At 43.3% G+C, this 18,766-nt stretch overlaps 1 protein-coding gene across 12 annotated transcripts; it reads right to left on the reverse strand.

Annotated features, from left to right (window-relative positions):
* Window positions 1-504: 504 nt before the first annotated feature.
* Window positions 505-18,027, reverse strand: gramd2aa (GRAM domain containing 2Aa). Of its 12 annotated transcripts, none has more exons than XM_081709849.1 (13): window positions 17,882-18,001; window positions 14,650-14,876; window positions 14,448-14,561; window positions 8,711-8,768; window positions 7,662-7,734; window positions 7,085-7,188; window positions 6,464-6,562; window positions 5,440-5,511; window positions 5,210-5,272; window positions 4,578-4,755; window positions 2,394-2,487; window positions 1,909-2,016; window positions 505-1,736 (listed from the first exon to the last, which is right to left on the reverse strand). In XM_081709849.1, the coding sequence occupies exons 2-13, from the start codon at window positions 14,712-14,714 to the stop codon at window positions 1,685-1,687; spliced, it is 1,080 nt and encodes a 359-aa protein (XP_081565975.1). In that variant the 5' UTR covers window positions 14,715-14,876; window positions 17,882-18,001; the 3' UTR covers window positions 505-1,684. The 12 variants fall into 12 exon arrangements, 11 of the variants coding, with proteins under 11 accessions (XP_081565975.1, XP_081565974.1, XP_081565973.1 ...); XM_081709848.1 differs by lacking the exon at window positions 17,882-18,001 and adding an exon at window positions 17,636-17,859; XM_081709847.1 differs by lacking the exon at window positions 17,882-18,001 and adding an exon at window positions 17,636-17,859 and having other exon boundaries at window positions 14,650-14,933.
* Between the last annotated feature and the right edge of the window lie 739 nt (window positions 18,028-18,766).

The following is an 18,766-nucleotide window of genomic DNA, read 5'->3' on the forward strand; positions in this document are numbered from 1 at the left end:
GGAGTTTCTCTCATACATCATGCAAGGCCTCTTATTATATGGATGCACTGTAGGGGACACCATCAATAATACAAATCAGGGAAAATTCTCTCAACATTTCATCTTTGGAACATGAAATACGCTTTGGGCCAAGTTATTTCATCATTGCGTAATGGGGCTTAATTTGTCACTCACTCACAGTTGATCTTTTTACTTCCCTTGATGCTCAGCTGTTGGACCAAGAGCAAGACTGGTTATTCATTGCAACATGGTGATACACGCAAGATTTCTGCTGCTGTGCAAACACATTTCCAGTAAACAGCCAGTTCCTCTATGGCATTAAAATGATTATAGGTGCAGTAAACATAAAATTATAAAAAAAAAAAAAAAAAAAAAAAAAAAAAGCAAAACGATGTGCTTGAGTCAATTTACCTGTTCAAATTAAGCTGGTTAAGTTTTGCACAACCTAATTTTAAGTATCTGTGCTATATTATATACAGTATACACATTTTATTCTTTCAGGCATTTAATCAAATAAATATTATATAATTTATTTGCCTATATAATACATTTAATTAAGGTTAAATAGTCAAACTGGAGAGGGTATTTACCCAGATGCACAAGTATCAATTTTTTGAACAAGCATTAAAAATATGTTCATTTAGTTTAAAAATGAAAAACATGAATACATCACGTTACAGTCATAATCTCCTAATAACATTAAAAGACATCATGATGCATTTAGATTTGAATAGTTAATATTTTTTTTTGCCATCAGTCCTCTAGTTCAGATGTTCAAAATGACATACCTTAGTAAAGTTTCAGCCCTGACAACAATAAAAGAACCCTGAATACAATTTTTAAGAAATGCATATACAGTGTACATTATCTACAGATTCAGTCATTTGTTATACAGGTGTAGCAGTACTGGGACAGTGTTTACATGGTGTTTACCTGGACAACAGTACAGTACTGCAAGAACTCCTTCATGACAACTTCATGAGAAAGGAGTAGTGTTCCTGTGTTGCCAAGATAAGCTCAAAGTGCATTAGCATCTCATTTTCAGTCTGGCAAACATATAATGCTATCAACCCTGGTTATGTGATTCAGCTTAACATTGTAAAACTACAAGTTTACTATTGCTATTGTCCTGGATGATGGTATTTGTCCTGAGAGCAAGTGATTCAGCCTACAGCTTGAGGATGTTATTCATTATTGTTTTTTTAAAGGCCAATTCAATACAAATAAAGTTATATTTCTTAACTGAAATACTTAATTCAAACTGGGACAGAAGCAGAAAGCAACTCGCTTAAACCAAATATTTGGTTTGGCTTCTCCCCACTACAACTCCCATGGTGACATAGGGTAAGTCTGTAATGGGCTGTGTAATTACTTTGCAGGCAGCAGTTGACATGAACATACAAACATGAATACATATTGCTGACTGAATGACCAAAGTCTTTCATAACCTTGTTTGCTTTAAGAATCAGGGCTCTACCCGTTTTCTGCCTCCACGGTCAATCTGGCCACTAAACATCCCGCAACAAACGTCTGCAGTTTTTAATGCGGGTGAGCGAAAGGCGGCGTGTCCACGACTGCCCCCGTCATGAAGTCATTACATGTGGTGGGTGAGCGTGGTGCATTCTGCCGCGGGCAGGGCCATGTCTGTGCTTCACTCCCTGCAATGCTGGCTGGGCAGCCTTGCCTACGGCTCTGCTTCCCGTCTTCCTTCAGCCCCTCCATCCCGGAGGCCTGGGCTTCAGCACAACAATAAACAAGAGAGTCACTTCACGTGGACTCCAGCTGACCGCCACCGGCCAGGACATCCGATCTGCCCCGGTTACCTGCATGAGCAGAGTGTGGTATGGGAGAGAAGGGTTACTTGTGGATGGAACGTGGGTGTGGGTGTGGGTGTGGGGCATCGCTCACCTCTCGTGCACAGGGAGGGCTGTGTTACTGTTGAGGAAGGAGAGCTGCTGTTCCAGACTGCACACACGGAAGGCCAGATAACAGGAGGAGAGGATGAGGATGAAAAGTCTGCAGAAGACCAGCAGCAAGAGAGTCACATACGGAATAAGGACGGCCCATCTGGATGTCAAAAGTGCGCAAAGATTGGTCGAGAGTTTTCCCCTCTACAAGCATAACACGCAATATTCTGAGACAGACTTGTGTCAAATGTTCATATCGCTCATCTTTTCCAAACATGGATGTTGGAGTGAAATGAATATGCACCTTGTGAACACAAGAGGGCAGCACTAAAGGGGAAACGAGCTTTCAACTACAGGTATCTCAAATACAAAACAAATAAATCCAACACTCAGATGCAAGGAAAGTGCAGCCTCCCGTGAGCCGCCCGTAGCAAGCAGACGGTCGGGGAGGTGCGACGGCGAACGGCACGCCAGCGCCAAACTCACAGCACGATGAAGAACTTCAGCAGCTGCTGCTCCATCTGGCCCAGTTCGGGTACCGGCTCCGTGAGGAGGATCTTGTCGGCCTCTAGACCGCTCTCTGCACACAGAGCACACAGCACACAGCGTGGGCTGGGGCCCGGAGCCACGGCGTGAGAAGACAAACACACACACACACACACACACAGTGGCACAGAACACAGCTTAACGGTACTGCAACAAAATCTCTACTTTGGATGCATCATGTACTGTCTGTTCTCTTATCTGTAAAGGGAATTCCAAACCTGAGCACCTTGCCCCAGAAAAATACAGCTTCTAATGAGTCTGTTCTATCAACACTGCAGGGTCTCTCCTCATACTGCCAAGCCTAATCCATACGCACAAGTGCTGGGGAATTTCAGGCGCACCAAACAAGAAGTCGTTCTGTTCAATTCCAAAAAAGGACTCTCCACGTGCATTTATTACGTAAATCCATCTTATTCGATAGTTCAAACTATTACTGTGTAGCCATGAGGGGAAAAAAATACAAGGAACACTATGTGCTCCTGGCCCATCAGAGTGCCCCCTTGTGGATGAAAAGCACCATCACTAGCAAACTGCATATTACAAACACTGCTGTAATTTGAAGGTTTTACATTATTGGATGGTATATTTTTATTTTATAAACATGTCTACATAGGAATCTCATTCCTTGAGACCCTAGCACAAATATTTTCATGCCTTGTCTATATCTAATACATAGACACACTGAACCCCAAGGCTCCAGTGTCTGAAGGATTTAAGGCATGCCTCTTACTGTTTTGACTTGACACGCCAGGCACAATGCTGAATGACTTCTGTGTGACTGAAAATTGTGACTGAACATAGCAAAATGAAACCCTGCGCTGGCAATATGCAGAAAGTATTTCTGTCTCTGAAGTGACAGTTCCTGGTAATGCTTCATGCTGTCACTGTGGTTTATATATTAATAGATGGTGAACTCATAACAGTGTTTTGTTTTTCAGGTTTTACTCTTTAACCAATGACAAAGAAAGCTGCGCAGAATTTTTAGCCATTTGATTATTCAATCGTCCAAAGGACTATTTTCAAAAAGCACATCAGTTATACGGATTGGGTTTGGATGTCTGAAAAGCGATGAAATACAGATTAGCACAGACGGTCTGCAAAATATGTCGTTGGTTGGTGCAAACCAGGACAGGAAATACATCAAATGTTTTCCCCAGCAACCACAGTGTGAAAATGGGCCATGTTAGTCCAGTCTGTGTTTAACAGCGCTAGAGAGGCGTTACTGAAACATCAATAAATGAAAAGCGCAGATGTAGCATAATAACTGAATTACAGTGTTTACATTCTTTACACAGATTTCTATATTTCAAATATTTGAGAGATGTAAAAGCAGTTCATTAATTTCTTTTTGTTTGTTGTTAAAATAAAGTTAACGTCTGCACAGTTAAACGTTTACATTACATTCTAAACATTAACTAATGAACCTTCTGGTTTCGTTAGCATGATACTCTTCGAGCTAGCAGCATTATATATCATGATACATTATATATCACGAGCTAGCAGCATTATATATCACAAATTATATATCATGATAATTACCACTATTGATCAATATATTTTTTATATATCGCCCAGCCCTATTTTAGAGCAAATAAGTTGAATATTCAGTGAACACACTGCTATTATGTTGCAGATGGAGGCCCCCAAACAAAGTGGTTATTGTTATTGATGCATGTAGGCAGGAGAAGCCCTGCTGCGTCCGAGACCTCAGCACGTCTGCCTTCTCCCTCCTATTTTTGCCCCCAGCCTCCGTTCGTAAGCGCCAAACTGAAACAGACCCTCTTGAAATGGAAACGTGTTTCACATATAAATATTTAATATTTTCTTGTAGCAAGCTAAACCACCGTCAAGGTAGTACTGAGGCTGATGCTGAAGCTTTTTTCCCTCCAGTATTTGAATGCAGTTCAACGAACTGGTTTCTCCCAAATTAATTCCACAGTAAATTGATACTAGATCCAGGCATTCAAAACAACCCATCTGTGGCTCTGAGGGCATTTAAAAGACCTCCTCCTTCTGGTCTTTAGGTTTTTCGGCCATGTGCTAAATGTCACTGTAAACACGACAAGCATATGTGTGTATGTGAGTGTGTGCATGTGCGCGCGTATTTTGTTGCCTGTCACTCACCCTCCAGGGGCTTGTCGGCCTTGAAGGGCATCTCCGCGGCGCCCAGGCTGCTGCTGGAATTGCCCAGGAGGTCAGGCAGTGAGGAGGAGACAGACGCCACTGAAGGAGTCCTCCACTTCAGCACCGGGGAGAAGCCGTCCACAGCCCCAGGGTAGTCATCTGGGACCGAGAAGCCGTTCTGCATAAAGATATGAGAGTCAGAAAGGCCAGATGCACACACGCAGGAACCCATGCAGACATGCTCAAATGTGCGTGCGTGTGTGCGTGCACACACACAGACAGACACAGACAGCCAGACAGAGTGGAGTGAGTGAGAATGCAGTGCAACCTGATCTAGTGTTTTATTTATGAGGCCCAGGGAAAGGTCCTCTAGATGTAATGATCCTAACAGCTCCATCATGAACTTTTAATGATGGAACACAATAACACTCTTACGTCACGTGAGAATAATCCTATTAATAATAAATCACTGTGAAATTATACAATAGCTGACTATAGCAATCTGTACTTCTGTATCTTATCTAGTCTGTGTCAACACACGTGTGCTTTAGAGGAAAAACATCGTTCTGTGTACCATATATCTGTGCCTGCAGAAAATGGCCAGAGACAGTGAGCCAGTAGCCAAGACCTACCAGAGCTAAACAGCTGGGCTCCTCCATGTACTGCTTGAGGCTGAGACTCTTCTTGCCATTGACCTTAATGAGGTAAGACACCAGAAATGGTTTAAGTGCAAAACAAGCCAAGTCCTGGTTCTGCCTCTTATGGAATTCCTGACAAAACATTTCGGCGTGTAAATACTGCGCATCACACAATTTGGTCAAACACTGAATTGGGGGGGGGGGGGGGGGGGTTGTTTGCTTACCTGTAGGTGTGTGCAGATTCGCCGCAGCACATCATACACGCTGTCTCTGGATAGCAGAGACACAAACACATACTGAGGGAGAGGACACAGACAGAAAAAAAGCATATCAGTGTTATGGCCAAATGGACACGTGGTCTGCACACCCATGCAATATATTGCATTCATATGAATAAAAAGATAATTATATGCATGTATGTATAAAAATAGTAAGTATAAATAAACATCTGTGCAAATGCACAGTTACTCAGATGTCATATCACATAATACAGTCATTAATAATCTCATATGGGAAAAATATATTTTTGCTGACTGTTGAGAATCAGGTCTTGTTACTGGGGGGAGAAGAAGAGTCTGAGGCTTAAAGGCTTAAAACAGTACAAAAACCAAACAAGAAACAAAAACAAAACATAACCCCCCAAAACAAACAAACAAACAACTATCACCTCCCACATTTCAGTTTTTATACCATCCCCTAATCTAGCACTAAATTCATCTCTAGGCATCTGAGAGAGAGGTTACTATGGTAATCTGAGTTACTGGCAGCTGGAATGATATCTAGTGACACATCAAATCTTGCTGATGTCAACCCTGGACAATGGTTTTCTCTCAAACCATTTCACTGCGAGTTATACTGTGTATGACTATGTATGTGACAAATAAACCAAACTTGAATTTTCATACAATCCAAGTGGAAATAAAGCAATGCTGGCATTTTAACTATATCAGCTTGTCAGGAGAGATTCATACATTACAGGAAAACGTTTTGGGCAAGGTGCTGGAGCACCTGGAGGACAGGAGCCAGCCAAGCTAACGGACTCATCACCAAAACCCAAAAATGAGCGGTAACACGATATTGATCCTGAGGGAAACTGCGGGTTTTTCCAGAACACATCCTATGCAGCCTCTAGGCCTTGGCCGGTCTCTCGGTAAGCATGTGTGAGAGGCCAAGTCAAATCTGCCCCGTGACCCAGAGGCCTGCAGTTCCTGGGCTACAGCCTGGCCCGCACGGCCAGCCCAGACGCACCTTCTGGCTGCTGTCTGTAGTGATGGCCAGGCCGTTGGGGACAAGGCCCGCGGTCTTGTGCTTCTTCACTAGCCGCACGGACACCACGGGGATGGCCACCTGCGTGGAGGGAGACCAGCAGGTCCGTTACCGCAGGGGTTAGAGAACGGAGTGAAGAAGGGGGAAAGAAGGAAGAAAGAGAAGAGAGGTTGCAAGGACAAACGCATCAGGTGACGGACTGTTCCTGTTAATCAAGCCTTAGTCAGCATGGTGTTTCCTGCCCTCTTAGAGGGAAAGGAGATTATTCAGAATTAAACATATTTACTTCTCCAGTGAAACATAATCCTGACTAACTACAACACAAAAGGGCCGTGTAACGTTACCTGTGCTCAACATAGCAAAATAACAATAGCCACCTATTACAGCTTCTAAACTTTCCAAAATTTTCAACTATCCAGCAGCAATCAGTCCTTTACTCATTAGTTGGCTGACTGTCAGGCAGATGGATTTGGCAGCATGGTTTGGCTTGATGGCATTTTGTGGGTTTCTCGGGTAATGTCCTTTCAGGCAGGTGTGAGGTGCCATCAGCCCAAGGGTAGGGGGTGGGGGGGTTGTTGGCAGTTTGTGAAAGGTGCCACTCACCTTAAAGTCCTTGCCAAAGAGGTTGGTGTAGAAACACAGCCAGTTTCTGGATATATAGAGTCTTCCCTGCAGGAGGATGTCTCGTAACAGGGCGCACGAGTACACTGGGGAGGGCACACGGGCACTTAGCAGCCCATCAAGCACAATACACAGGGCAGCACTTTTGAGGAAGGGTCAGAGGAGCCTTATGACCTTACGACCTCGGGTGCGGCAGCGCAAAAACATGAGCTGCGGCTTTCACCTCAGGAGATCTAACGTCGATATAGTTGATACGATTAAATACGTTAACTTGTAAATGTCAACAGAGTGACATAGTAGCAAGAACCAACAAAAGAGGTCACCCGAGGGCTACCCAATGATATAATTCACATTCCTTTTAACATTGCAGCACTAACAGATATTGTTTACCATTTCCTGGGCTGAACTGGTGCTTTGCAGATGTTGTCTAAAGAGTTTTAGGCCTTAATATAATCACCATAAACAGCATTTACCCATGACGGCAGCTGAGCATAATAATATTAACGGATAATACAACGAGAGCTGCACCAGGGACACGAACACACTGAGACTAGCTTACCTTTCATGAGCAGTTCCTCCGTGGGTACGTTCTGGAAGAGCTTGTGGTACTGGGAATTGTACTTGCTCACCGTCTGGGAAGAAGAGGTGGTGTCAAGGAGGGAGGTGAGCTCCTTTCCACAGCCCCTGCGGAGCCTGCTCCCGTCTCGGAGCGGTCGTGAGCTCTGCACCAAGCTCAACATGCTGACACAACACTAAACAGCCCGTGCACCGCAAGGCTGCGTCTCACCTCCAGTCGGGCGCGCGCGTGTGCACAAGTGTGTGCGTGCATGCACGCATTGTCGGTGTGTGTCGAAAGTACGGTGTGTCTCTCAGGAGTGCTCAGCTATCTCTCTTCTTCTGTGAACCGATCCCGTCTCCTTACTTTGGTTTCACAAGAGTCGCTTTAACAATTAAAGCACTCGCTCGCTGTCCCTCCCTCTCTCTCTCACTCCCACTCCCCCCCTCTCTCTCTTCCTCGTTCACTCGCTCGCTCTTGGCCTGCCACAGACCCGCTGCAGATTCTCCCACAGCACCTCAGCGGAAAGAGCTTGCAAGCTTGCACTTGCACATCTACCCACGCTGAAGCTCGTGCTCACACTCGCACTTCCTGCTGCCTGACACTCTGGTGATACCCGCAATGAGCCTGTGCTGAGCCAGCCAATGGAGCGATCTGTTAATGCATAAGTCCTGCCATTGCACAACCTGGATGCCATTCCAATGCTTTACGTGTGGGCAAGGTTTATGGGCGGTAATCAAGGATTAGGGTCACCACTGATAATGCCTTCGGCTGGAGGTCTCATGACACTCGTGCTGTCGTTGGCCTTGACCCACACTTTAACTGCTCCCTGAAAACGCTACTGTGTCATAGCAGTTGTATAAATTATCCTTTATCAGAGAATGCTGAGATTTTGATGACAACAAAGCCCAAATAAATTCAGAGATAAAGACTAATTATCTCATCATACATTAAAAAACAACAACAAGAATAATTCAATCTAATGTCAAATTACAACAGACCAAAATGCTTCTCAGTCACGGTTCAGAAAAGTCATGATATGTGGTACTCACAGATCCTCTGTAGCATATCTTAACGTCCTCGTAGGAGAGGTCATCAATCAGCTGCACCCTGAAAGAAGAAAAGGGAAGAATTAGTGCAAAGATGATTTGAACTACTAATACTAATGCAGATACATCTAATACAATGTGTTAATACCACAAACTTCATCATCCAGATGGCCATGTTTTGAAAGGTACTGGTGAGTAATGCTTCTGCCCTGTATTATGGATTAGAGTTCAGGGATTTTCCCAAACCCATAAAACAGCTGAAAGGCGCTTGTGAAAACTAATAAAAAAAAACTGCACTGCAGCCTGGCACTCACACCATTGCCATTTAAACCAGTCAGTATATGGGAAACGGCTGTGAACTTCAACATGGTGCTGCTGACTAGCCACATATTAAAGCACTTAAACAAGAGCCAGCAATAGGCAGCCTTGTTACCCTACAGATTAAATTGGGATAGTGTCTGAGACAGACAGACAGACAGCTCCTATTACCCAAGACATGGAGATGAGCTTCTCCAAATACAATAATCAGGACAGGCCCCATTGCAGCTTAATACTCCAGTTGAAAGGAGTGTCTGCCGGTCATGTCTTCTAAAATCAGACATGCCTACATTATGCTCTGCAGTAATATTTAGGATACCCAATTTATTCTTGGTCAGTTTACAATTCCTTAACATATTAAAGTCAAACCATGTTTGTTTTGAGGGAAAAAAAATATCATATTGTAAAAAATGACTAAAAACAATTGTATGCTCATCTAAAAAAAAACAAAAAACACTTGCAGCTATAACTGCTGCACACACTTACTTCATATGAAGAGTCCGACATTCTATAAATGATTTAACCAAAAGCTGGGAAACGTTCCAAAATATGCTGATGGTGAGTCCTATTCTTTGAAGGACAGCTACTTAGGAAGACCAGTGTAAGGAAATCCCACAGCAAACATTTGAGGCATTTGCCTGTTAATTAAAACTAAACTAAAAAAAAGCATTTTGACATTTTATTCTGTGTGACTAAGACTCAGCGGTAAAGGTAATCGAATAGTAATCTGAACGCCTCTGGTTCAAGCCCTGCCACCAACAAGCTGCCACTGTTGGGCCCCTGAACAAGGTCATAATATAATAAATAAAATAAATCTAAATGAAATGAATATACAGACCAAAAAAAAAAAAAAAAACTTTTCGTTTAACCAACAATTTCCCTCCAGATAGTGACGACTCAAGATTCTTGCCAAAAAAAACAGTAGGTCACTCCTATAAAAATAACTAATATTTACTAAAACTATCACTATTTCCTGACAGTTAGTACATGAGACAGAGAATCTGCCCACGTAATCGGAATTCCACGTGTGCTTAATGTTCTTTTAACTTTGTATAGCTAGCCAGCTACATCCCGATTGTCTTTTCAGAACACCAGGTGCCCCAAAATATGCTTACTTTCTTGGTGTCATCGCAAAGCATCACAGCCCGCCAAGAAATTTTAACGTTTCTGAGCTCATAGTTTAACTTTATCTATGTTGACCAGCTAGCATTCCTTTCAGCACTGGAGTACATTTTAAGCATTTGACGTGTTAATGTATTTTTGGATCACTAAATAATTTACTTTGAAATGTAATATTTAATTTATAGCACAATATTGCACTGAAGCAGTTTAGGGAGTGTTCACTAAAGACTGTTTGCAGTTAAGAACACTTGCAGTTACCTTAATGAACATAGTGTTTTATGTATTTGTAATGCAGACTTTACTGTAAATATTCAATAAAACCAGTTAGAATAAAGAACGTTCATCATTTTACATTTTCTTATCATTATTATCTTCTTAAACACATCTTGTAGCATCTGCAGTGGTAGACAAAAAATATGTTTAGTAACCTTTAGTAAAAAACCTTAATGTGTTATATAGTCTTGATTTATTTATTTTTTTTTACTTCTCTTAATATATGTTCAGTGAAGTGAGGATTTATTTTGCTAGGGAAACATTGGGTTATCTAATTTAAAAAAAGCTGAACAAATCTTAGCAAGATTTTTCTTAGTACACTGTAGATAATCAATATTGGTTGAACAATCAAATTTAAGTTGGTTAAACAAACTAACCTTAGTAAGCAAAAGCGGATGTTGGGGAGACTCATCTTACTGCATCATGTAGCCTTAATCCTTAAGTTTTCTTCTCAGACACTAAGAACTAACAATGAACGACTGTTAGCTGTTCCACATTCTTGGTTACAACCTAAAGGTGATGATGCTTTCTCTGATGCTGCCCCCAGAATGTGGAACACGCTTCCTCTTAGTGCACCAACAGCTGAAAAGATTGTTTTTAAAACTTGTCTCCAGTTGTGTCTTTTCCTTATAAGACACATGAGCATGTTTAGAAATATTCACGCTTGGTTGTCCCTTATCCTCTTGTCATGATTTATTCTGTTTTCATATTTCTTTACTGTTTGCTGAGCCCTTGGCCACCACTCATCTCGGTGTCATTGGTTTAGCATATAGGTGCTCTGTAAAAATGAATAAACTTGAACTTAAAGGAAAAAACAACTTTTTTTGCTAAAAATGCAATGCCACAGGTGGAGAGATGTTCTCTCTGGGCTCCTTAAGAATTCCCGAGTTCTTCTAGACATTATCAGCCATCCAGTCCACATCCACATGGACTAAGAGGGCACAGGCCCCTGGCAACAGGAGGTCTACTGCTTGCCAGTGTGTCTCACTGCCTATCACTTCTCTATATGACCTTCTTTTGGCTGGCAGGAAGCAGGTAGGTGGGAAGGTCCTGTTGCATTAGTCATACACTTGTTACAACCCAATACAACCTTTCACCAACATCGTTCAGCACGTCACCACTTTATTTCGCTGTTGCTGCTGTTTCTACAAAAGCCCCCCCCCCCCACCTCCCAAAAAAAAGGGGAGACACTATATTGGATTGAAGTGTCAAGCTTGTGTATGTTTTGGGAGTCTTCACCAAAAACACGTTAGTATGTGTGTATATCACAAGGGCTTCAGGGTGGCATAATGAAGCGCATTCTGTTCCCTCATGAGGGGGCGTTCTGATAGCAGGCATGCTGCTCAGCTACAGTTAAGGGCACTGAAATACTCGTTATATTTTGATACACCATCATTGGCCAGTGCTTCAACACAGAAGATTCAACACAAAAAAGAGGCTTGAATCTTTGCTACAAAACTAACAGTTGCATGTAGTTGGTTACACCATGCGGTCACATACCGGTTCCACCGAGAACGCTAGTGCTGGCATGGAAAGGCCCCGTGCCAGTCTCCCGGGAAGTAACAATCCGCCCCTGGGAAAAGGCAGTCATGCTATATCGGTGGAGAGAGTTTCCGTCTGTCCTCTGAGCTAGAACTGCCAGGGAAGGTCACGGTTTTATCTGGATACTTGGATGACACATTAACTGCTGGGATGACAGGCTTGACAGCAGATGACCAAGCAGCGATATGTGGTGGTGTGAGGAAGGAAAGCAGCAATCTGTAATCAGTAATCTGGGTTCTAAAATAATGTATAGAAATATCCCGTTTCCACTTTTAGCTAACAGTGGAAAGCCATGTGTTTTTCCTCTTTAGAAAATGTTTTTTATAACATTTTGACGTTCCAACAAGAACCTTTTCTACCCATTACTACGCAACACTGCACGTACCTCTACCCTTGGCAAAAAAAAGTCAACTCGTTCTTTTAGTACAGTATGTTATCTGGAAAAGACACTGTAATTAATTAAACAGAGGCAATCATTTTGACCAATTTCACAACAAACTGCAAATAACCAATATAGGTTTGCACTGTTTAAGAACAAAAACTGTGATTTCAGTGGAATTTCAAAACCTTTAAAGTATTAAGTGTTTCTACTTCAACGAGCTTGATATAAGCAGCGTCTTATGGTGACAATCTTGTAGTACCAGCTGACTACTATGTATATTCATCTATAAATAGGCTGGATGCTGCTAAACCTCTATGCTGCACTGTTTCACAGACACTCAGACCATGTTCAGCTCTAAGGCTGCACAATAGTGGAAAAAAATGCCATTGCAATAGTTTTTCAGCAATACATATTGTGATATGAAAAAGTAAAAGAAGTTTCTCCAGATCATTTGAACAGATCTATTTGTCAATAATTAATCACTCTAGAATAATTGGGGTGATTTTGTAAGTGAGCACATCTGCATAAAAAATAAAATCAATGTTTTTTTAAAAGGCTGAAAAAGGACTTTTACATTGAAGATGAATAAAAGTACCTGTTTTTGGTCAACATCCTTTCTGTAGCTGAAAGAATTCCACACAATTGATGTTGTTGTTTTGTTTTTTTTTTGCAGACAAATCTTCCTTTGTGTTTTTCTCCTGATTCTTTCTTGTAGGGCTGCTTTCTTGTTCTGATATACTGATACACTGATGATAGTGGGTCCGTGCATCCAAGAACCCTTAAACTGGAGTAAATGCCGGACAGCAGCAAAGTTGTAGCATGACCTGTTTGATTTAATCTGCCTTAACATCTCATTTCCTGCAACATGACTGCTGTGCACGTGCACATCACGATGTCGATGTTGAAACGATATATTGTACAGCCCCTCAACATGGTGGCATACTTTTGAGATGTTTGTCATGATTTGCGAGCATCAAATAGCGTTTTTTGGAGAGTGGCATAACTAATCCTCCGCTCTCATTTGGCGCAGGCCGCCAGCCTGGGTAATGCAAGCTTGTCGCTGGCCACAGCGTCACACAGCAGGCTGAGAATAACCCAAAACACAGAAAACTCAAAAGGGAACCTGCCCCTGGGACAGTGAACAAAGGCACCACTGTCGATAATTCATCCGTGGCCGAGCAGAAAGGGCCAAGTAACATTAAACCTGCGAATTTACGGACGAAACCCAACCTGATCCGTGAACCGAGACCTGGCCTGAAGAGCAGTCGGACCCATGGAGGTGTGCTGCAGTAGCAGAGTACATTGCAGGCACACAGAGACTGGAGGCACTACAAAGGCACATTCATGGAGTCGCACATCCCAGGTGTCCTCTCCAGCAAAAGCACGCAGCGAGAGATTCAGACATCAGTCCAATCATTCAGACATCAGGACATTCATCTGTGTACAACTACCAACACCCTGTAGGGTGAAGTGCTTCTTACACTCATGAGAACATTCATCCAAGAACAAGAGCTTTAGGTAAAAAGATTACAACATTCAAAATTCAAGCAAAATGGAATTCTGTCAGTAAATAATTTACAGTATTTCAGTTTCTCCATTAAACATTAAATTTTTCAGTTACTTTTTAAATTATACTTAAGTAAACATCCAGCCTAGTTGATGAAACAAACTCTGTACTTAAGGGCTCTTTTAGAGCACATTTCGTAGTATGGAAGCAATCGGTCAGCTACATTTCCACATCAACTCAATCAATCAGTCAACAACCAATCTAATGGTAACAGTGTGACCAATATACGGTGTATTTACAAGTGTGTATATAATCTGTATAAAGGTAGAGTGTATAATCTGTTACCAATTTAAAAAGGAAGACCACTTCTATTAGCAGAAATCTTGGACACTGGGTATTAAATTCATTCCTATGAAGTTCCCTTAGAAACCTTAGAAATCTTTTTGTTGAATTTCTATTACAAGGACAAGGTAGATGTTTACAGAAACCAAATCTCTGCAGCAATCGAACCTTTCCTTATACTGTACTACAGTGTCTGTCCTCAGTTTGAAACAACCACGAGACTCTGAACATATAAAGGGTCTGTCCTGACTTGCCTGAAGTGTGGAAGGCTATGTTGGTCTTCCTCCTTTGGTTGTTCAGACATATCCGGAGGCGTTAGGAGGCCTCCATCCTTGCCCCTCTCCAGAGCGTCACGCATGGTCTTGAGCCTGCATGAAACCAAATAAAATGACGTTCTCTCTTTCCCTCTTTCTCTCTCACACACTCTCTCTCTCTCTCTCACACACACACACACACCTTTTCATTTCAGCCATTTCCCCTATGGAGGGGGACGAGAACTTGCCATGGTCACGTTCATTCATCCACGCTCAAAGGGGTGTGACAAACGGGCTCACGGGGCTGCCAGCCCCACTGTGCCGCTGGGCTGACGTTAACCCCGCGCAGTCTCATCACCCCCCTCTCCCTCCTTCCGTCTGCTCCGGCACCAGCTCGAGGGGGCTACGGGTGCCCCGACAGGCTGCTTCCTGTTTTGAAGGTCAGACGTGATTCGCTACCTAAACGTGCCCAAGAGAGTGGGCGCGCTGCCATGCAGTAAACAACCAGAGCATGAGTGGAGAGGCAGGGCCCTCCTGTAAAATGCCCACTTAGACATTATTCCAGTGCTCCGCTCCTGTTTAGATTAGAAGCACGCAGGCCGAAGCTAATGGGATGAGAGAAGGGCACGAGAGAAAAGTGTGAAAGAAACGTCCCTCGAAGAGCAGCGTCGGCGTGCGGACAAGGCAGCTGGAGAGAAGCCAAGACGCTGGCAGAGGGAGACAGCAAAGACAATGAGACAGGACGGAATTCCGGTCAAAATCAATAAGCATGCGCGGGAGAGAGCAGAATGTGCCGACGCCGCCGTGCAACAGATGCAGTGTGGCAGGGTAGGGGCTGAGTTATGAAAGCATGGATCTTAACTCGTTCATGACAACATGGCCTCGGCCAGCCTAGCGGAAGTTAAACATGCCATCCACTCCACCTCTCTGTATTGGCGCATATTTACCCGGCAACGGCGTCATAGGATGACTGCTAATCCATTTATGTTAAACAGTGAGTCCCTGGAGTCTCTCTTAAAGGCACAAAGCCCACCCCCACATTTCCCCAAAGCTTTGCACTTGCCATGAACCACAAACGAACTCTGCAAAGCCACAATAAAAGGGTCAGAAGTGAAAGGGGGAAACCAGATTCCTTTCATCTTGTTTGTGTTGTCTGGTTTGAGACTAGACTAAACAAAGTCTGGAAGAAAGAGATTCACGCTCGGTCTGTGCATGTCGCTGGACATCCACTTTTTCTGTTGGCAAAACAATTGATGCATAACTTTCACATTTATTGCAAGAAGGAACGTGCATTCTACAAAGCCAAATAAAACCAGAATAATTAAAGACGACTCAGCAAAGGTTATCACTTAACAAATCATTAGCTTGGCAACACAGCTCACGTAAATTAGTGACGAGAGGGGGAGAAACACTGACTGAAACATGAACGGACAGACAGAGAAAAATGGTAAATAATAATCAAAAGCTACAAAAGTACAGCGGGATCCGAGGCCACTTAACCAGGACACGGTGGAAACGCATTTAGTGCATCTCTACATGCATCAAAACAAAACTCAAGTGTTGGAAGTGTTTAGGCTGCCGCACAACAAGAGACTATGCTCGGCAGCCACGGCGAGCCGCCCCACAAGAACCAAAACTGAGCAATGGGACACAGACAGCTGGTTCTGTTGTAGAAGTCAAGCTGGACACGCTGATATTCTTGCGCAATATCTATGCTACTGTGACGCTGCAATTTCCTTCGGGATCAATAAAGCGTCATCTCATCTTAGGAAAATGGCTTATTTCTTAAGCAAACTACTTAGAGATATGAACTAATGTGATGTGCTGGATGACAGACTGACCACAGGTTGACCATTCACCATAAGCGCCTTTGACCACAGGTAATATAGTACAGCTCAGATATTAAAGGCTAGAAATATATGAAGACCAAAGGTCTACCTCTGGACCTCAGTGGTACTGCTTAGACTGAACAGAATCTGGCACAAGGATTTAAGTCGAATTAGGTAAGAGAATTAATAGAAAATAAAAAACAGGCCTGCAAGATTTGAAACCATATGATTTTAGAAAGTTAAGAACTGTAGGAAAACATCTTAGACAACTATAAAATCCCTAAACTGCAAATACATTAACAGGTAAAATATTTCAGTATAGATCTAAATTAACATGTACATATGACATCAATTCTAAGGGTTAAGAAAATAATACTGCAATTGGTCTGTAGTGGACGTTCAAGGAAGTCTGATCCAAATACTTGATGGGCACTGTTAAGAGAGGGACGCTTCCGTGTCCCACGCTCCCATTTCCTCTGCTCCTCTTCACAGCAGTAGGCTGAGTACAGTCACTAAACCGCAGGAGCTCAGAGGGCCCATTCAGACGGAACATCTGCAAACAAACTGCACCCCTGGCGTCCGCCACCGAATGGAGCTCCCTGATGGAGAGGCATTCATGTGTCATTTCCAGCGCGAGCACGGGGAGGCAGAAGCAGTGGCTGCGTTTGCCCTCTCCTGCACCGCCGGTCGTGGTTTAGTGGGGGCTTTGGTGCGCCAGGTGCTGCAAAAATAAAACCTACAAAAGGACTTTGTTCTGGGAGATGTCAACAATGCTTTGTTCGATTTTGTAAATGCTGGAGGGACTTCAAAAGAGCTTTTAGTGGTTATCTACGGATCAAGGTGTGGGACAAATGGTTTTGTATGACGATGAAAGAATTATTTGCATAGTCAGGGTATGACTGTTCTGTCAAAAAAAAAAAACAACAAAAAAAACCACCTTATTTAATAACCGTTTTACATTTAGGTTGCATGCAATGGACTTCTCCATTTCCAAACGCAAATTTTAAGATATGCAAATTATTATTTTTAAATAAATCTAATCCATTCCTCTTCCTGAAGAAGGCCTTGATGAATCACATTAGACCGAGTACTTTTTCAAGAATTTACAGCGTGTTCTTTAACCGTCAGGATGGAGGCAAATAATTTTGAAATAATAAAGCAATGACTTTACATTAAAGACAGTGTGTGTGGCTTTAGACGTGGCACGGCGGGTCATGAACGCAGTTAGATCAAAGCTGTCGCGTATTGGAGTCTATATTCAAAAGAGCCTATTAATCTCGGCACAATGCAATCCAATAACGCAACTAACAGCTCCAGCAGGGCCCAAACAACAGCACCGCTGCTCGGGTCAACACTCACCTCTACACGCCAACCCAACACGCTCGACTGCCGTGAGCCTTTTACCTGGCCGTTTCTGCCGACAGTCCTCGGGCGAGAAATGCACGAGTGCTGGCTAACCGAGAGCTCGGTGACGCGATGATTCGGCACGCGGTACGCACGCCCCGAACACCGCCTAGAACGCTCCTGCGAACGGGCTCACTACCGGGCATCCTAAAGAAACTGCGCGCGAACGCCGAGGTAGACGCCGGAATCGCGCGCACGTACCTTAGCCGGGCAGCCTCGTCTTCCACGGACGCGTGCTCGCATCACGGCGACGGCTCGACATATTAACGGTTATAGGGTGAAGGAGCACGAGCAGCGCTGCGGTGAGACGGGAGCTCGGCTGTAGCGGGTGGAGGGGGCGGAGACATTCTGCGCGCACTGGCTCCTCACGCCTCCAGACACAAGCTGTTGCCTCTTCAACGCGCAGGTTACGAGCCGATTTCAATGCACTTAGTCACATACCGGCGATTCCTTTTCTTGAAAATAAAACCAATAGCAAAATTACAATAATCATTTTACCTACCAACCTACGAGTTTACATGTATGACGAACTAACGAAATCCATGTCCGAGGGAATATTCTGAGAGAACCGCTGTTATATGCTGCAGCATCACTCGTATTCATTACATGGCGACACTAAGCACTTAAAACAATCTTTTCTAGTTTGGCTGTAGCCTGACAGGTCAGTGTTAAGAACACTACTTATTCTCACATGTGTATAGGTATTTGAAAGACTACATTCTTCTACTACTTCTGAAAGTGAATTTTTTTTTTTTTGTCAGAATCTCTTTAGTGAGAGTGGAAGAGAAGGTCATTAAGAACATGTGTTTTATTCTAATAACCCCCCTCCCCATTTAGTCTGCCACACTGAACCAAGATCAGCTGTGTTCACCTGTATTCACGATGGGTCAGAGATTAAACCAGAGGTTTTCATTCCAGTCCTTGGGCCATGAAGCCAGACCAGGTTTTTGTTCTTTTCCTGCTTCTTCACAGACCTGAAGGAGGTGAATCCAGGGCTACAGATCTCTGCATTATCTGGCCAAAGTGTGCTGGGAGGTGAAACACAGTAAACATGGCTCGGGTCTCCGTGGCCTGAACGAATAACTG

Source organism: Electrophorus electricus, chromosome 3, assembly GCF_041902795.1.
Source record: "Electrophorus electricus isolate QZ-2024a chromosome 3, ASM4190279v1, whole genome shotgun sequence".
Lineage (NCBI taxonomy): Eukaryota > Metazoa > Chordata > Actinopteri > Gymnotiformes > Gymnotidae > Electrophorus > Electrophorus electricus.

Coding starts and splice junctions, on each gene's coding strand:
- gramd2aa (XM_081709849.1), bottom strand. CDS start 14,714: ATGAATGAACGTGACCATGGCAAGTTCTCGTCCCCCTCCATAGGGGAA. Junction 14,562..14,649: donor GAAATGGCTGAAATGAAAAG/GTGTGTGTGTGT, acceptor GGTTTCATGCAG/GCTCAAGACCATGCGTGACG. Junction 8,769..14,447: donor CATAGCCTTCCACACTTCAG/GCAAGTCAGGAC, acceptor TTCTTCTTTCAG/GGTGCAGCTGATTGATGACC.